The sequence below is a fragment of the Carassius auratus genome, chromosome 15 (genome assembly GCF_003368295.1).
Source record: "Carassius auratus strain Wakin chromosome 15, ASM336829v1, whole genome shotgun sequence".
NCBI lineage: Eukaryota > Metazoa > Chordata > Actinopteri > Cypriniformes > Cyprinidae > Carassius > Carassius auratus.
In genome coordinates this window covers 2,475,548-2,493,675 of record NC_039257.1, presented here as the reverse complement: position 1 = coordinate 2,493,675, position 18,128 = coordinate 2,475,548, and the positions used below count along the sequence as shown (strand labels likewise).

Sequence of the window (18,128 nt, the reverse complement as noted above, 5' to 3'; positions counted from 1 at the left end):
ATTTCTGTGTGCTTGCGTTTCCTGGAGTTTTGCATGTGTGAAGGAATGGTATTTTTCCATGGACATGTTTCATGACTCGCCACACAAAAGGTCGGTGTACAAACAAGACGTAAGGACTGTGAGAATGGTTAATAAGTAGGAGGCTATGTCATATATAAACATCTGTAAAAGTAGAATAATTTACTTGAAAAATATTATTTTACAATATATTAAAGATTGTAATGTGTAGCACATTTGAGTTGCTTTTCATATAAATATACCTTTTGTTGTTGTTGTGTTCAGTTTTTTTTTAAAATACAGACTGGGTAGGAGTGAGAGAAATGAGAAACATGAGACACAGAAGCACACATGCAAATCAAAAACTTGTTATCCTGTTTTGTTCCTGCTTTGCTCAGACATCTCCTGTCAGCTTCTCTGCACTTTATGTTCCCAACAAGATCTCTGCGTCCTGGTCCTGATGCTTCGCTGCTGTCTGCGGTTGAGTTAGCAGCCCTGTCATGAGCCTTTACTAGCGTCTCTCAGCTCTGCTACACACTGACCTCAGACAGAGAGATCCCACTCTGAGAGAATGAAGAATCTGAAACAGTTACAAGATGATCCCTCTGGATCCTGCTGTCTATAAGAAGCACACTGTTATGTTGATCCAACTCTGAATGACTTTCTTACTTCTATGCAATACAGAATAAGATCTATGTTGAATAATCCAAACATGAAAATTTGCTGAAAATTTACTCACCCTCAGGCAATCCGAGATGTAGATGAGTTTCTTTCTTTATCAGATTTGGAGAAATTTTGCATTACATCACCAGCTCACCAATGTGCCCTCTACAGTGAATGGGTGCCGTCAGATTGAGAGTCCAAACAGCTGATAAAAACATCACAATAATCCACAGCACTCCAGTCTATCAGTTAACATTGTGTGAGGCTAAAAGATGTGTTATCAATCCATAATGATATTTCTTAAAGTGGAGAATTCAATCCCCTGTTGTCCTCTCACATCAAAGTTTTGGACTATTTTGGCTAGTAAACAGGCTTGATCTGTGCACATTTCTTCCCTGATTCAGATGAGAAGGTGAGGTTATGTGTAGACAACTCATATTTTAGTCAAAAGCAATGGTTTAAAGTTAAAAAAGCTTTAATAATGGATTTGTTTCATACAAACACACAGCATTTCACTTTACAAGATGGCCAGGATTGGTGTGGATTATTGTGATTGCTTTCACTGCACAGAGGATTCTTTGGTAAGCAAGTGACGTAATGCAAAATTTCCCCAAATCTGTTTTCATCTTGGATGGCCTGAGCGTGAATACAGTTTTAGCAAATGCTCATTTTTAGGTGAACAATTGCTGTAAATCAGGTGACTGGAACTGCACATTGACCTTGAGCTGGTGATGTTATTCATTTTTGTTGGCGGTTCTCATTGCTTCTGCTGGGTTTTGTTTTTTTGCCAAATCAACATGTGCAATAATGCTTAGTCATCACAGGGTGAATTATCACTCTTGCTACGAGGGGGTCCATTGGGAAAATCCTGCACGAATAGGTTTTTAACTTCAGAATAATCATGAAACTGATCTCAGTGGAGTGAGTTCTTTGTGTTTGGGTGACTCTAATGCCACCGGATCAGTACGTGTCAGGAAATTTAGTGCAAGTTTATCTTCAGCTTGTAAATGTTTGGGGTGTTTGTTTGAGGTTGAATCATTTTACTAGCAAGTATGCTACTCATTAGTATACTCTACAGCACGTGCAAACCGACCTCTCTCTCGTATCGTATAAAAAAAATGTGTCTTTTGGACTTCATCGTGTATATATTTCCATTCATGCATGCGTTTATTGGAAACAGCAGTAACGTGGGTTGATATATCTGCGACCACACACGCACAGCTTCTCATGTGACGGCTCAGAGCGAAGTCCGTCATCTTGCGTTTGTTGAAGCTGTCCAGAGTGCCTGAACATGTGTGGTCTCCGACCGCAGCGGCAAATCTCTTCAATCCCTCTTTCAGTTCTAATTCTGTCGTATTTCTCCGGGGTTGGTCTAATTTTATCCCACAACAGCTCGACCCCTCGTACTGCCTCAGAAACTGCTGTGTTTGGATTCTTTTGACTAGTAATTTATAACTCTCTTGCGTTCTCTTTTTTCAGATTTTGGACGTCACCCGTAACGCCACGAAGGGCATGGTGTTAGGAGCTGATGTATGCAGAGTGAAATCTATCATGACTGTGATGTCATTGGCACACCGCTGGTAATTTCAGAAACAGTCATGCTGTACCTGTCAGACACAACTGAGGGTGTCATGCCAATTCATGTGTGAAACTCGTTTGGAGTGAATATGATCTCACTAAGAATGAAAAAAAAAATATATATATAGATAATTTATTTTTGAAAATGTGTTTTAATATGCATAAGCTTTCTGGATAATTCCAGAACTTAGATATTTATTTACCCATATATAAATAATTTTGCTTAATTAAAAAAAAATGTATTTATTATTATTATTATTATTATTATTATTATTATTATTATTTTTATTATATACTCAAATTATGGCTGCATCACCACCTGGGGTCTGCTATCTATCTATCTATCTATCTATCTATCTATCTATCTATCTATCTATCTATCTATCTATCTATCTATCTATCTATCTATATAAATAGATATAAACAGTTCATGGCATTTTTTTTTGTTTTGTATTTTGCATTTTTTTTCTGCAGCATAAATACAGTCAAATAACTGACCTCAATTATATATTAAACATTTTTTTAACATATATAATGAATATTTCCAAATAAGTATTATTTTATAGATATTCAGACTTGATAATCTTTATCTTTACCTGCGCATTGTTATCATATAATGCAATAAAATTTTCCTTAATCAGACTCTACCATGCAATTTAAGTTTAATTTTCATAGTTTTTATTCTTTAGCTGTATGACATGGTGTTAAAAAATAATAAATAAATGCATAAATAGCTGTCATTCAACTAATAACACAGTGCAGAACATCTTAATGGGTCAGTTATATTTTGTTGCATGACTTCTGTGTGTGTATCTGTCTGCTGCAGATACTGAGCCATGGGTAACACAGAAAGTCACAGCGGCAGCCATGGATATTATGGAGATGGCCAACGGCAGCTCTCCCGTAAGCACATGTCCCGCTCGCTCCGCCTGTCCAGCAAGCAGACATACTGTTCCCGCCGAACGGCGTCTGGAAAACCAGAGCACCGCAACTCTGAGACCAGCACGCGCTCCAGCAGCACTCCCAGCATCCCTCAGTCGCTGGCCGACCACGGCCTGGAGCCCTTCAACGACTCGGACGTGCTGCCCAACTTCAGCGGCCCCATTTGGGTGGACCGTGTGGCCATGAATCTCCGACCCATGTCCTTCCACAACCATCCGGCCCATTCGCCCGCCGCCACCGCCAAACAAGCCACGCAAGACGAGACCGAGCCGCCGGAGGACACGACACTCGTTCAGAGCACCCAGGACAGTTCCCAAGAGGCGTCCAGCTTTAAAAAGAAGCGCTCTAAGTCTGCGGACATGTGGAGGGAGGACTCGCTGGAGGTGTCTTTATCCGACCTGAGCCAGGAGCACCTGACCAGCACGGAGGAGATCGGAGACACGCCGGACGACTGCGAAACACGCTTACAGGCGTCCGCTCAGGAGCTGCTGGACTCAAACCGAGCCAATTCTTTAGACGAACTCTACGGACCGAAGAGCCCCGGCTGCAGGCCCCCACACGGACGCTACGCCAAATGGCACAAGGGCCGCGGCACAAGCAGAGAAGGTGACGAGGATAAGATGATCTCACCCTTTGAGGACGACGGAGCCGCATACAGTGCATACACACTGCCCTGCCGCCGATCTCACTGTCTGTCAGAGGGACCGACCAATCAGCAAGGAGCTATGCAAGGGAGGCGGGCACAAACCATACAGGTGAGTTTTGATTGGGTAGCCCCGCCCGCAGTTAATCTAATTGGTCATTACTCCCAATATTATACACCAAATACATTCTGGTTAGCTGTAATCCTGTTTTATTTCGCAACACTTATAAATACCAATATATATACTTTTTTATATAATTAATATAAAAATATTAAATATAAATGCCCTTATATTTTTTTATAATTATATGCATTTGTATATTTTATATGCATAAAATATTAATAATGTGTGATGAAGTAGCACCAAACACAGTTCATGCAAAGATTGAAAGCGGATTGTCCAGGTGTGTACACAGGATCTGCACACAAGCATTTAGTTTGTTAAACATGAGCTTGAGTTTCTGCGCTGTTGGTGATGAACTTTGTTGAAAGTGAATGGCTTTGTTTGAATGACTGGAGTCATTGAGTGTCAGTGTAAACGCCCGTAGGTGTGCAGTAAGAATGTGAGTGTAATGTTGTGTTAGTGTAGGTGTAGTCCAGGGAATTTTAGTCTTGCTATGAATGTTGACTGCGGTTAATCCCCCAGAATCCTCTGAATCTCCTCATGTAGAGAGACTGTACATATGAATGACTCATTTGTGTTCAGGTTCACACAGACTCCACTGTTGTTTCCCACCAGACAGTAATATGATTTCACAAGTCTCTCATCCCAGTCAGCTGTTGGTAGTAACTAAAAAAAATGTTTATGGTATTATATATTTAATATTTGTATGAACAAAATACTTAGAAAATCCAAATAGTTATCAAATATAATGGTATTTATATTCTACATTTTTTATAGATACAATAAGAAAAAGCCAAAATATTTATTAAAACTATATATATATATATATATATATATATATATATATATATATATATATATATATATATATATATATATATATATATATATATATATATTTGTTTTTCTTTTATATATATATGTAATAATTTTTTCTCTTTTTAAACATTATAAAGTATAAAAATAGAATGCCATTTATAATTTTTTTTTTAGCAGATAAAATAAAAAAATATACTAAATCTGTATTTATTTGGCATTTATGTTATATATTTTTATAGTATTGGTATGGTATTGTATTTGATTGTATATAGGTAACATAAAAAATCCCAATCATTTATTTTAAAATGTGATGGTATTTCATATATATTGTATATTTTGTACATATACAGTATAAACATTTTTTAAATTTATAGAAATATAATGATGTTTTTATAGATAGAATAATTTGCGAAGATTATTATGCTACCATGGTTAGATGAACATGCACCAAGGTACAAAATTTGTAAATTAAGGACATTTTATGATCCAGATCCTGGAGTCAGAATTCTGTTTCTTTGGCTAGAAATTACCCTAATTTACTGGTAATTAAATTAAATCGTTATCCAGTTATCACAAATGATCATGGTAACTGTTTCTTGTTTATGTATTTGTTTCATGTTCAGGATGTGACAGCGGGAGACGGCAGTGATTACGAGGACAGCGGTATCGATGGGCTGACGGGGGACAGCGAGGCGTCTCAGCACCACGCTCGACGCTATAAGACCATGTCTGTGTCTTTCTCCGCTTACTCCACGTCAGCAGGGGGCGCCTTCACAGGGAGCGACAGTGGGAGCAGCAGCGGGGCTGGAGCGGGACCCTCAGATGGCACACAGGTGGGCAGCGTGAATTATTCCTGCTGTTTCTTCAGTTCCTAGTTTATAATATGTCCCACTCAGACATACAGTAATATCAGACAGATAATATCAGTGCAGGAAGATTCTGGCCAAGTGAACATCATGCCACAACATCAGCGGGAACATTCTGTCAAATGAGTAATGCTCATGAAAATACAATAATATTTATAAATGGAATACATAATAATAGTATGATATTATATCAGAATATTAATGTGAAAAGAGTTGATAGTTTTTAAGAAATGGCATAATGTTATAAAAACAACAACCTTCAGTGTTAATGTGAATTCAAGTTTTTAATAACTGTTTTTCTTTTGATAAATCCTTGCTTCGTTTTTTTTTGTATTGCTTAATGGGTTAAATAAAAAAAATAATATAAAAAATGTGTAAAGAATATATATATATATATATATATATATATATATATATATATATATATATATATATATATATATATATCATTTTATTTATTTATTATTATTATTATTTTTAAATATTGTATCTAATAATAATTGAATATGATATATTTTAATGTTTTATTTTATTATGGCACATTCTATTACATGTTAATGAACTATTGACATTATATTGTCATTATAGCCAACATAATGTCAAATAATGAATATTCATTCAAATTAAATATATGCAAATAAAAAAATCTAATTACTGTTTTATTGATTGATTGATAAATACATATTTATTTTACCATACCTATACCACGCCCCCCCCAATAAATTGCAGAAAATGTAAATAAAATCAAATAAATCCAACACCTTCCCCTTGTCTTTTTGTTTATTTTATTATATTTAGTAATAAGCATCAGGCACCAAACGCTGTAACTGTTTTTTCTAAACGATGAATGGTAAATTATGTAGAAAAAAAGACCAGAGAGCAAACCATGACCAATTGCACTTTCTTCCCATGAGTCAAGGAGAAAAGAGTTTAGTATGTTATTTGTAGGTTTGTGATGTAGTTCAGTGCTAACAGTCGAGCTGGATCTGTGTGTGTGTGTGTCAGGGCGTCTATGAGAACTTCCGTCAGGAGCTGGAGCAGAGCGTGAGTCCGCTGGAGGTCCCCGAGGAGAGAAGCTCAGCGTTCAGCGACGAACAGAGCAGCGTGACCCTGAGCTCGGCTTACCACACCGACCCTCTGCTGAACGTGGCCGCCGTACAGGGGACCGTACGCAAAGCTGGACGCCTCGCTGTCAAAAACTTCCTGGTGCATAAAAAAAACAAGAAGGTGGAGCTCGCCCCTCGCCGCAAGTGGAAGAGCTACTGGGTGTCCCTCAAAGGTGTGTATGTGCGTGTGCGTGTGTGTGTGTGTGTGTGTGTGTGTGTGAGAAAGAGATGTGAGCGGTTACCTGACACCGTAAACAGGTTTTACAGCTTCCAAGAAAGAGAAAGAGACGTTAGAAAGAGAAGAGGAGGATTATGTTTGTTGTGTTGTGTTGTGTTATATGGGTAGATCCAGAAAAAAACCCTTCAGAATTGAACGCCCATCATTCACTATTTTACCTCTAACACACTTGTTGTTAAATATTCTGACTGAAGAAATGTCCCATACTTATTTTTCCTCATTTTTTAACCATTAATGCAGAAGTGCTAATAAACAGGGTAACACTTTAGAATAGGTAACACATATTAGTTGCTTATTAGCATGCATATTACTAGATTATTAGCCATGTTAATAGTGCTAATTCAGCTAATTATTCTACTTGACCTTATTCTGCATCCCTAATCTTACCCAATACCTAAACCTAACAACTACCTTACTAACTATTAATATAATAAGCAGCAAATGAAGAATTTATTGAGAAAAATGTTGTAGTTAATAGTTAACAAGTGTTACTTATTCTAAAGTGTTACCAAAAACAGTTCAAAATATATTTTTAAAAAAAGTATCTTTCCTCACTCACCAAAGCTACATAAAAAAAAAAAGAAAAGAAAATACTGTTAAAAAGTAATATTTCAAAATATAATTATTATTTGGGAATATTGTAAAATGTAATTTAATCCAGTGATTAAAGCTGAATTTGTTTGAGATAGAAATCTTTTGTAACATTATAAAAGTCTTTACTCTCAACTTAATGTGTCTTTACTGAATAAAAGTATTAATTTATAAAAAAAATACTCTTACCTGCCTCAAACGATAGTATTTAGTAAATTCCTCGTAACTGGATACAGACAGTCAAACTCTGTATCTTTCCCAACAGTGTGAAAACAGAACAAAATCAAAGCTGAAAAAACAATCCAATAAGAAGTTGCGTATTTGATTGGATTCTCTTTTAGAAAGCAGCGCTGCATTTCTTATTTTGGCCACTGGAGAGCAGAGTTTAATCAATAAAGCTGTAAAACTCCATTCTATTGGCTATCCTGCTCCTGTTCCTGTGGAAACAGCGGCTCAGAGACGATCTGTAGTGTTCATTGAACTCACGTGAATAACTCTGAATTACTGATGCTTGAGTGAATGTTCTAATCTGTCCTCCCAGGATGCACTCTGTTTTTCTATGAGACGGACGGCCGGTCAGGCATCGATCACAACAGCGTCCCTAAACATGCCGTGTGGGCCGAGAACAGCATCGTCCAGGCCGTCCCAGAACACCCCAAAAAAGATTTCGTCTTCTGCCTGAGTAACTCGCTCGGAGACTCCTTCCTTTTTCAGGTAACTCAACATCTCAATACTACAACTGAAGAGATATTGTAACAGACTGAGTTAATAAATGAACATTTGACTCACTAATATGTCCAGAATAATGCCATATACACTGTTTGCAGCCTTCTGTGTTTTCTAGTTGTCTAATAAACCTGGCATTGTTCCTCATTTGTAAGCTGCTTTGGATAAATGCATAAATGTATATGTAATTCTTTTTTTTACAGTATGTATTTTGTCACAATAAACATTAGTGTACTACTTTACTTTATTAATAATAGATGTATTTACTTTGCTATCTTTTAAGCTGAACAGAAAGTCGAAACTGACCGCTGTAGTTACTTCTAACTTTATTTTAGGGTGATCATATGTGACCCTGGACCACAAAAACAAGTCTTAAGTGTCAATTTTTCTCGAAATCGAGATCTATACGTAATCTGAAAGATGTGTGGTTTATTAGTATCAGATAATATTTGGCCGAGGTACAACTATTTGAAAATCTGGAATCTGAGGGTGCAAAAAAATCTAAATCTTGAAAACCGAAAATAAAATTGTCTTTGAAGTTGTTCAAATTAATTCTCAGCAATGCATATCACTAATCAAAAATTAAGTTTAAAAAATTTACAAAATATCTTCATGGAACATGATATTTACTTAATATCCTAATGATTTTCGGCATAAAAGAAAAATGTATTATTTTGACTATGTTTTCTTGGTTATTGCTAAAATCTATACCCCAGCGACTTAAGACTGGTTTTGTGCTCCAGGATCACATATGTCCTCTTTTTTCTGGACATGGCATCCATTTCAAAGTTGCCTATAAAGTCCTGGTTTTGGCTTTGTTCTCCGTTTGACTGAGTCCTCATACATTGCATGTATGCATATTTGCATTGCTTTGACTGTTTTCTATAAATCTCACCTCTTTGTAAGCCACTATTGGTCGATAATGTACAATGCCTGCATGCTATTGGTCAAATTAGTTTTCAATCATTACCATAAGAAAGTTTGAAAACAATAGGAAACAAAGCCAAAGACATGTTAGGCAATATAGAAATCCCAGCCAAGACATGTCCATAAAAAAATGACATATGGTCTGCTTAGTTAGAATGGAAAGTCATATTGAATTAATTGCATTGTGGGATGCCATATTATACCAGCTGAAATACCAGATATTCCGTGCATATATCGTGCATAGTATACATATACTATATACTGCCAGAAAGTGTAGAGTAATTAATTAATATGCTATTTTTAACCTTTGACCCTTGACTTCTTCCTGTAGACCTGCAGCCAAACTGAGCTTGAGAACTGGATCACGGCCATCCACTCGGCCTGCGCCGCGGCCGTCGCTCGACAACACCACCGTGAAGACACGGTGCGTCTGCTGCGGGCCGAGATCCGAAAGCTGGAGCAGAAGATCGACATGGATGAGAAGATGAAGAAGATGGGAGACATGCAGCTCTCCGCTGTCACCGACGCCAAGAAGAGGAAGACCATTCTGGAGCAGGCTAGTGATCGGTTATTTACCATGTTTGGACCTGAATTACCCACAATCCAACATGTTTAGAGTCGAAACATCCTCTGAAAGTGTAACCAAGCAGCACAATCACATCTAGTAAGAACATATTGATGTTGAGGGGATTCTTTTATATAATAATAAAATGTTTGAGTAAAATGTAGGCTCTTCTGCTCACCAAGGCTGCATTTATTTGATCAAAAATACAGTAAAATTAGCAAAATTGTGAGATATTATTACAACTTAAAACAGCTGATTTCTTTGTGATTATATTTTAAAATGTAATTTATTTCTGTGATCAAATCTGAATTTTCAGCATCTCTACTCCAGTCTTAAGTGTCACATGATCTTCAGAAATCATTTTAATATGCCGATTTGTAGCTCAAGAAATATTTCTGATTATTACCTATGATGAAAATGCTTGTGCTTCTTCATAGTTTTGTGGAAACCGTGATCAGTTTTTTTCGGAATTCTTTGACAAATAGAAAAGTTTTATATATTTACTCATATATTAATTAATTTATTCTTATATAATAATAGCATTTATTTTGAAATCTATATAAAATCTTTATAAAACATTACACATTACAATCACTTTTGATCAATTAAATACATCTTTGCTGAAAAAATAAGTAATATCTTTCAAATGACTGTGTAGGATAGACACTGAAAAAGAATGAGTGCATCTTTAATACACAATAATATGGAGTGAGATTTTGGACAAATGCACATATTCCCAGCACAACATGATGAAAAGAGAAACAAGTGAGGGCTGAATGTTGGCTGCAGCTGAGTAACACAAAAAGTGTTGATTTTGCTGTTAAAGAGTCTGTCAGTGCTTTGTTTTCATGATTATTGTATCAATATCACACTAACGTCCTCCGCTGTATTACTGCAGATTTGCATCACTGTAATTCTGATGCTGTCACAATGTTGACAGAACATTGATTCACTCCACACACTTGCTGCAGAAGTTCACGTTCCACTCAGTGGATGTTTGCGTAAGAAGCGGAGCTCAGAATGGCCCGCGTCCCATCAGGAGGAGGGTTAGCGGGTGCCTGTGTGTTTGTGTGGGTTTTTCTTTTTGGCAGCGTTGGGTTACACACTGTGCTCTGGTGAATGGCAGCAGGGTCGAGTTCCTAGGCAGTCCCCGACCTCGCTGCCAGTGGAATGTGTGGCGCTGTTGTTTGCTACTTTGTGTTTTGTCTGGACCGCTGCCCCCTCCGCCGCGTCTTCCAAAAAAACATCCATCCCAGAGTGGCTGGGAGGAGACGCTGTGGTGTTTAAACCCACTCCACTGCCCTCCAAACACCATTTTATTAGACCAAACCAGACCAAACACAAGGCACGGAAGCTCCTAGATATCTAGAGATGGTCCTTTAAGGCTAAATGTAATGTTTTGACCTTGTTTTTGAGAGAATGAAATGATCATTTTGACAACTCTCACACCCCGCTGGCCTGCTGTAAACCGTGCTCTAACCAGTAACTTTTCTCTTCTCTTCCTCACAGATTTTCCTGTGGGAGCAGAATTTAGAGCAGTTCCACATGGATCTGTTCCGCTTCCGCTGTTACCTGTCCAGCCTGCAGGGGGGCGAGCTTCCCAACCCCAAACGCCTGCTGGCCTTCGCCTCCCGTCCCACCAAACTGGCCATGGGCCGACTGGGCATTTTTTCAGTCTCTTCCTTCCATGCACTGGTAATTTTTTATATTTATTATTATTATTTTCCATAATTTATTCAATCTTTTTGATCCTATTTTTATATATATATGTATGTGTGTGTGTGTGTGTGTGTGTGTGTGTGTGTGTGTGTGTGTGTGTGACCCTGGGGACCACAAAACCAGTCATAAGGGTACATTTTTCAAAATTGAGAGTAATATGTCATCTAAAAGCTTAATAAATAATCTATTCATTGATGTATGTTTTTTTAGGATATGACACTATTTGGCAGAGATACAACTGTTTGTTCTGAGAATCTGGAAGATCTGGAATATGGGGTGCAAAATAAAATGAAGTTCTTAGCAATGCATATTGCTAAACAAAAATTATCTTTTGATATATTTACAGTAGGAAAGGTACAAAATATCTTCATGGAACATGATCTTTTCTTAATATCCTAATGATTTTTGGCATTAAAGAAAAATCGATAATTTTGACCCATACAATGTTTTTATGTCTATTGCAAAAAAGTATAAAGACTGGTTTTGTGGTCCAGGGTCATATATGTATATGTATATGTATATGTATATGTATATGAAAAGTTACAATGATTTGCATGATTGAGCAAAATAAACTTCATTGTAATATTTGATGTACTGCATTTAATTAATCCTACAGTTTTTTGTGTGGCCTGTTTTTGTGTTTTAGAGATTTCAATCTTTCTCCTTTCAAGTAGACATAGAAAACAGCTCTCTGGTGGCTTTAAGGAAATTTACTTTGACTGATACGGTTTGAAACGTTTGGTATCTAGTATATTTCAAACAGACGCATGGCTTAGAAACCCACATCAAGAGCATCAGTATCGCTCTATTTTTACCCAGAATGCATGTATTAACCTGCTTCCTTCCCACCCTTCAGTATTGGTGTACGTGGGTAACGGATTTTGGCATATAAAGAAACAGTAGCTGAAGGGTTGGTCTGTGTATTTTCTCTTGGATGTGGGCCACGGATCTGGCTGATCAATACCATCCATCTTCAGATTCGCCTCCAGCTCTGGCGTTCTGTGTAGGAGCTAGAGGACACTGGGATACAGGGAGATTTTATTTTTGTCTATGCAGCTTGGATGATTTTTTGGGGTGGAGGGGGTGGGGAGGTTTTTCAGCATTAACATTCTGAGAGGATGGAGAGAGAGGATAAGTGTTGAGTCCAAATGAAGTGCTGTTGGCCCGTGTGCTGTTCTTCACAAATAATAGCTCGGTTCAGAGAAGTGGAGAGGGTTTTTGATGCAGCCCGAGTGCTTTTCTCCATCAGGAGACCCAGAAATGCCACAGCGCGTTCAACACAGAAAGCGTGTATAATTTTTGAATGACACTGAAAAGAACTCGCCAAACACTTCACTAACCTTTAAAATTCATCTGGACCCGAGTGACCACAGGAAGCAAGTTGTTTTTGTGTGTTTTCTGCTTATTTCTAAGTTATGAATGAATGAGTGTGTTTATTTATTTTATAAAGGTGATCTTGGTCGAGAATGTCACATCTACTAAAGTGATTTTGCTGAAAAAGTATGAAAGAACGGTGAAGGATGTAATCCATCCTCTTGATATATATATATATTTTTTTGAGAACATAAGAGCAGGAACAATTGTGGACTGACTGAATGCAGTTTATGGAGAAACATTATCCTGGAAATGGTGTGATGGGGATTTGTCTTGCAGCTTTGTATTCAGCAAGCACACATGCTTCTGCTTTCTTATTTCATTAGTGATTTAAATGCATTAGAACTACAGAAAATACATTAATTACACAGTCACCATTAATAACAGTCAGTGTTTGTGAACTTTGTGTTTGCTGAGGGAAAAAATCTAAAGCAGATACGATCAGGACAGAGGCTTTCCTACCAAAAATCTGAAAAAGCAGCTGTATTTTGGATGACTAGTTTAACCCAACTAATGACCAGTATAGTAACAATCACTTTAGACCAGTGGATGACCAGTTTAGTCTAGCTTACATCTAGCTTGCTCTGCTAATGAGTAGTTCAGACCAGCTAAGGATGCATTTAGAGGAGCTAATGGCCCATTTAGACCAGCTCTTGACCAGTTAGACCAGCTAATGACCAGTTTAGACTAGCTAATAAACCATTTAGACCAGACCTCATGGCTAGTTTAAACCAGTGAAAGACCTGTTAAGACCAGCTCTTGAACACTTAGACCAGTTTAGACCAGTTCATGACTAGTGACCAATTTAGACTAGCTAATGAACCATTTAGATCAGAGCTCATGGACAGTTTAGACTAGCTAAAGATCAGTTTAGACCAGCTAATATCCCATTTAAAACATCTGGCGACCAGTTTAGACTAGCTAATGAAGGATTTAGACCAGCTAGTGACCCATTTAGACCAGTTTGTGACCAATTTAAACTAACTATCAACCAGTTAAGACCACATAATGACCTGCTCATGTCCAATTTTACCAGTGAAAGACCAGTTTAGACTAGCTACTAACCAATTTACAGTAGCTAATGAATGATTTAAACCAGCTAGGACCAGTTCTCATTTGGACCAGTTCATGGCCAATTTAAACTAACTAACAACCAGTTCAGACCACTTAATGACCCATGAAGACCAGCAGCTAATGACAAGTTTAGACTAGCTAATCACCAACTTAGACCAGCAAATAACCCATTTAGACTATCTAAAAACCAGCTTGCATCTGTAATGAGCAATTTTGACCAGCAGCTAATGACCCATTTATATCCAGATTCTTGAAGAACGTGTGAATGAAGCTGACGCCTGAACATCAGTGTGAGCGAATCAGTGAGAATGAGTTTTCACCGAGCATCTGTGTTCATATCTCAGACTCCTGCTAGGAGCCGTCTAGTCAGTTTGATCGCTGGGACACACGGTATGAATGTCGTCCCTGTACCTCATGCAGATGTTTTGTGTCTGTAGGTGGCGGCTCGCACTGAGAGCGGCGTGAGGCGCCGAACGCAGGCGATGTCGCGCTCCACCAGCAAACGCAAGAGTCGCTTCTCCTCACTGTGGGGTCTGGACACCCACTCCAAGAGAAAGAGTAAAGGTCATCCCAGCATTAACCAGGTATACTACACACAAACACACCTAATTCACACTTAGTGCTTTCTTCCAGAACACATAAACATGCATATGTCGAGATCAACTGGCTCTATTTAAAAAATAAGATGCACATTTTTCAAATGCATACTACATTAAACATACAGTTGGTTTTCATGTTTCGGTGGGCGTCTGCTGAATGTTAGATGTTATTTTTAAACAGGTTTTTGCAGAAGGAGATGATCCAGTTAAAAGTCCTCTAGAAGGCATGTTCGAGGGTTCTTCTAGTGAGACGACGGTAAGAAATGCGCATCTCTCAATACTACACTGTATCTGTAAAAGTGGCAAAAACACACAAAATACTGTACATACCCCTGCACCAAATCAAAGCAGCCGTGTTCAGAGAGATGAGCTCTGGGCCGGATCTCTGGAGTGGGTTGGCAGAGATGTGGGCGTATATTTCTCACTGGCGTTGGCGGAGGTGTGGGCATTTGTGGTGTAGGAATGGTAGAGATGCTATAATCCACTGACCTGGGCGCAGATAAAAGTGTCGATGCTCTGATTCACTCACTCAAACAGAAGCAGAGAAAGATAGAGGAGATTACAGTGCATTATTATCCACGTTCAATGGCTGTGTTCAGATGTTTGGGTCAGTAAGATTGAATGTTTCCGAGAAGTCTCTTCTGATCACGAAGGCTGCATCTATTTGATCTAAAGTTCAGTGATATTGTGAAATATTTTTACAGTTTTCTATTCTGTATTTTCAGCATCATTACTCTAGTCTTCAGTGTCACATGATCCTTCAGAAATCATTCTGATCTGCTGATTTGCTGCTCAAGAAACAGTTCTTGTTATTAGCAGTGTTGTGCTGCTTCATATTTTTGTTTAAACCATGATGCATTTTTTTTTCAGGATTCTTTGAAAAGGTTCAAATGATCAGCATTTATTTGAACTATTGTTTTTAACATTCTAGACATCTTTTATGGCCACTTTCAAGTGTGAAACAATACACAGAACAATATGCTGTATATTTTGTTACATGTGGGTCAAATACGAAAAAGTGTTTACGCGTTAAAAAAAGTGTAATACTGCTTTAAACTGTTGTAGTTGTTCCCCCCAAAAAATGCAAAAAGTTTTCTGTTTTATTTAATTGCAATTTTGTTTTTGTTTTTCTGAGCAAAAAATAAATATCATAAATTTTGCCCTGATTTACAGAAGACACCCAGTAAAATGTCATTCAGTGTAACAATCTTGTCAGGCATATTTACAACAAAAATCTATTTATGACATATTAAAAAGACTAATTACTTTCACCCCAAACACTAATGAGTTGTAATTTAACATTTTTAACACTTGCCACTATTCTACGTTTTGCCCATTTGTCATTAAGTATTTTGTACTAATTAAAAACACAATAAAATTTAGTATGCTCCATTATTCATTTAGATATTTTAATATGTACACGTCAGAATAAGCATGTTGTTAGAATTTTTGCATAAATATTGTGTTACACTGAATGACAATGTAACATTATTTCAACCAAATTTTGACATTTTATTCTCCAAAAACTTATTTAAAACCTTAAAAGTAGACATTTTACTTACATTTAATATGCTTTCTATGGACACAAAATCACTTTTATACATTTTTCTTGAGGCGGACATCTTGAAAATGTGCATAGTGTACACAAAATAATTAATAATGTAGTATGTTATTTCAAATATATCTCATTTACGCTAGAAGTTATTAGCACACAGTGCACCTCAGATTGATGAGATGAGGATGATCATCATTTCACATGATTAACAGCATCTCTAAAGGTCTCGTTCACAGCTGCGGCTTCACCGTGCTTTCATTTATCACACTACAGAAAGACACCAAGACCCCAGTGAAAGGTCTGCCAAGACCCAGCACAGATCATGACATCTGGTCCAGAGACCACCTCACTCCATCATGGGTGCTGCTGCCAAACGACCAGCCTGTGTTAGCCATCATCCAACCCGGAGAGTCGGCCCTCGACATGCTGGAAACCATCTGCAAGGTAACGCCAAGAAACCCAAGATCTTTCTAGTGCAAGAAACAGTCATCGTTCTCTTCCGGTGCCAGGTTTTTACATTCACAGAGCCGCTTCAGTCTTTGAGGGATTGGATGTCAGTTTGAAGGTCACTGGTGTAGTGGTGTAGTAAGTTTTTAAAGTCTGAAGCATGTGTCAAGAAATGTATTTGCTTACCTCTTGCTGCACGCCGAATGAAAACATACTGCATCCTCTCTGATATGAGCGTTTGGGCCTTTTAGCGTGTGATTCCTGTCCATCTGGCCCACTGAGAAGAAGATACAGCCCAGTAACGTCTTGGCATCGCTCTTCATCCACTAAACGTGTGTCTGCTTTCATCTCTCCTGGTCTCTCTCCAGGCTCACCAACTGGACCCCACTAAACACTACGTGCGGCTCAAGTTCCTCATTGAGAACCAAGTGCAGTTTTATATCCCCAAACCGGAGGAGGATATTTATGATCTGGTAGGTTTGGAGTTAAACTCGCTCTCCCACCCGCTGCTTAGATGCTGTCTCATTACTTTCATCCTGCTGGGACATCACACTTCATCCAAACACCCTTTCTCTTCCTCTCTCCTTCACGCTTTAATAACAAAATCTTTATTTTTTTTTCCTGTGGAACACAAAAAGAGATGTTTTGCTCCATCTCTCCTAAAAAAAATGGCTTTATTCTTTCAAAGCTTCACTTCTCTACAGCCATCATCTTTAAACTTCTGCTCAACGTCTTCATTCGTTATGTTTCGAGTGTCCGGGTCAGACACAATCGATCAAGAGGGAACATAAAGTTCTCTCCTGTGAAATGTGATCTGTATTCTGTCATCCCATGTGTGTGTTGTTTATGCTGTTGTGGGATATTAATGAATAATCTCCTGTGCTCTTCTTCTCAGCTGTATAAGGAAATCGAGCTGTGCTGTAAGATCAGGAAGGTCATCCAGTTTGATCGAGATGAGTCCTGCATGATCGGCTACGGTGAGAGCCAGAAATGTGTTATGTTCATCAAATCATGTCCGGTTTACATCCACCTCTTTATTCTGGGAATTTTACAACGGTACCTGGAAAAGTAATGGAAACGACAAGTGTTTGCTGTAGTTTTTTTTGGTTTTGTTTTTTATGAAAAGTTTATATATGTGTACAGTATGTTAAATTGTCATCTCATGGGGGATGACATTAGATTACATGACCAGCCGAATCCTACTAGTTTCATCTCTGTAAACTGCATGTTTTTGGACTCAGAATATGAATTTACAGGATATATTAAATTTTATTATTAAAAAGGGTCACAAAATGTCAATATATACAGTAAGTCGTTGCAATGTTATTCTAGTATTATTAAGGTATTAAAGCATTTATTAATGATTTAAATTAGCTTTTATTTTTCAATTTTCACATTAGTTTCAGTTCAAGTTTGAGTTATTTTGTTGTGCTTTTGTCATTTTTATATTAATTTATATATTTTTATAGTTTTAGTACTTCAACTCATTTATTTCAGTTATTTTTCTTTGCATTTAATATTTATTTTTATATCAGTTTTATTTCACTATTCACTAAAAAACAGTTTTTAATACTT

General features: G+C 37.6%; 1 protein-coding gene across 2 annotated transcripts in view; it reads left to right on the top strand.

Annotated features, from left to right (window-relative positions):
• Positions 1 to 18,128, top strand: part of LOC113114726 (T-lymphoma invasion and metastasis-inducing protein 1) — a 70,797-nt gene that overhangs the window by 27,599 nt on the left and 25,070 nt on the right. For both annotated transcript variants that reach the window (XM_026281664.1, XM_026281663.1), the window contains exons 2-13: positions 2,140 to 2,240; positions 3,065 to 3,935; positions 5,390 to 5,599; positions 6,638 to 6,911; positions 8,109 to 8,281; positions 9,552 to 9,776; positions 11,295 to 11,480; positions 14,390 to 14,536; positions 14,733 to 14,807; positions 16,380 to 16,550; positions 16,922 to 17,026; positions 17,449 to 17,530. In XM_026281664.1, the coding sequence (XP_026137449.1) occupies positions 3,075 to 3,935; positions 5,390 to 5,599; positions 6,638 to 6,911; positions 8,109 to 8,281; positions 9,552 to 9,776; positions 11,295 to 11,480; positions 14,390 to 14,536; positions 14,733 to 14,807; positions 16,380 to 16,550; positions 16,922 to 17,026; positions 17,449 to 17,530 (2,509 nt within the window). In that variant the 5' untranslated portion in view covers positions 2,140 to 2,240; positions 3,065 to 3,074. The remainder of the gene's footprint in view (positions 1 to 2,139; positions 2,241 to 3,064; positions 3,936 to 5,389; positions 5,600 to 6,637; positions 6,912 to 8,108; positions 8,282 to 9,551; positions 9,777 to 11,294; positions 11,481 to 14,389; positions 14,537 to 14,732; positions 14,808 to 16,379; positions 16,551 to 16,921; positions 17,027 to 17,448; positions 17,531 to 18,128) is intronic.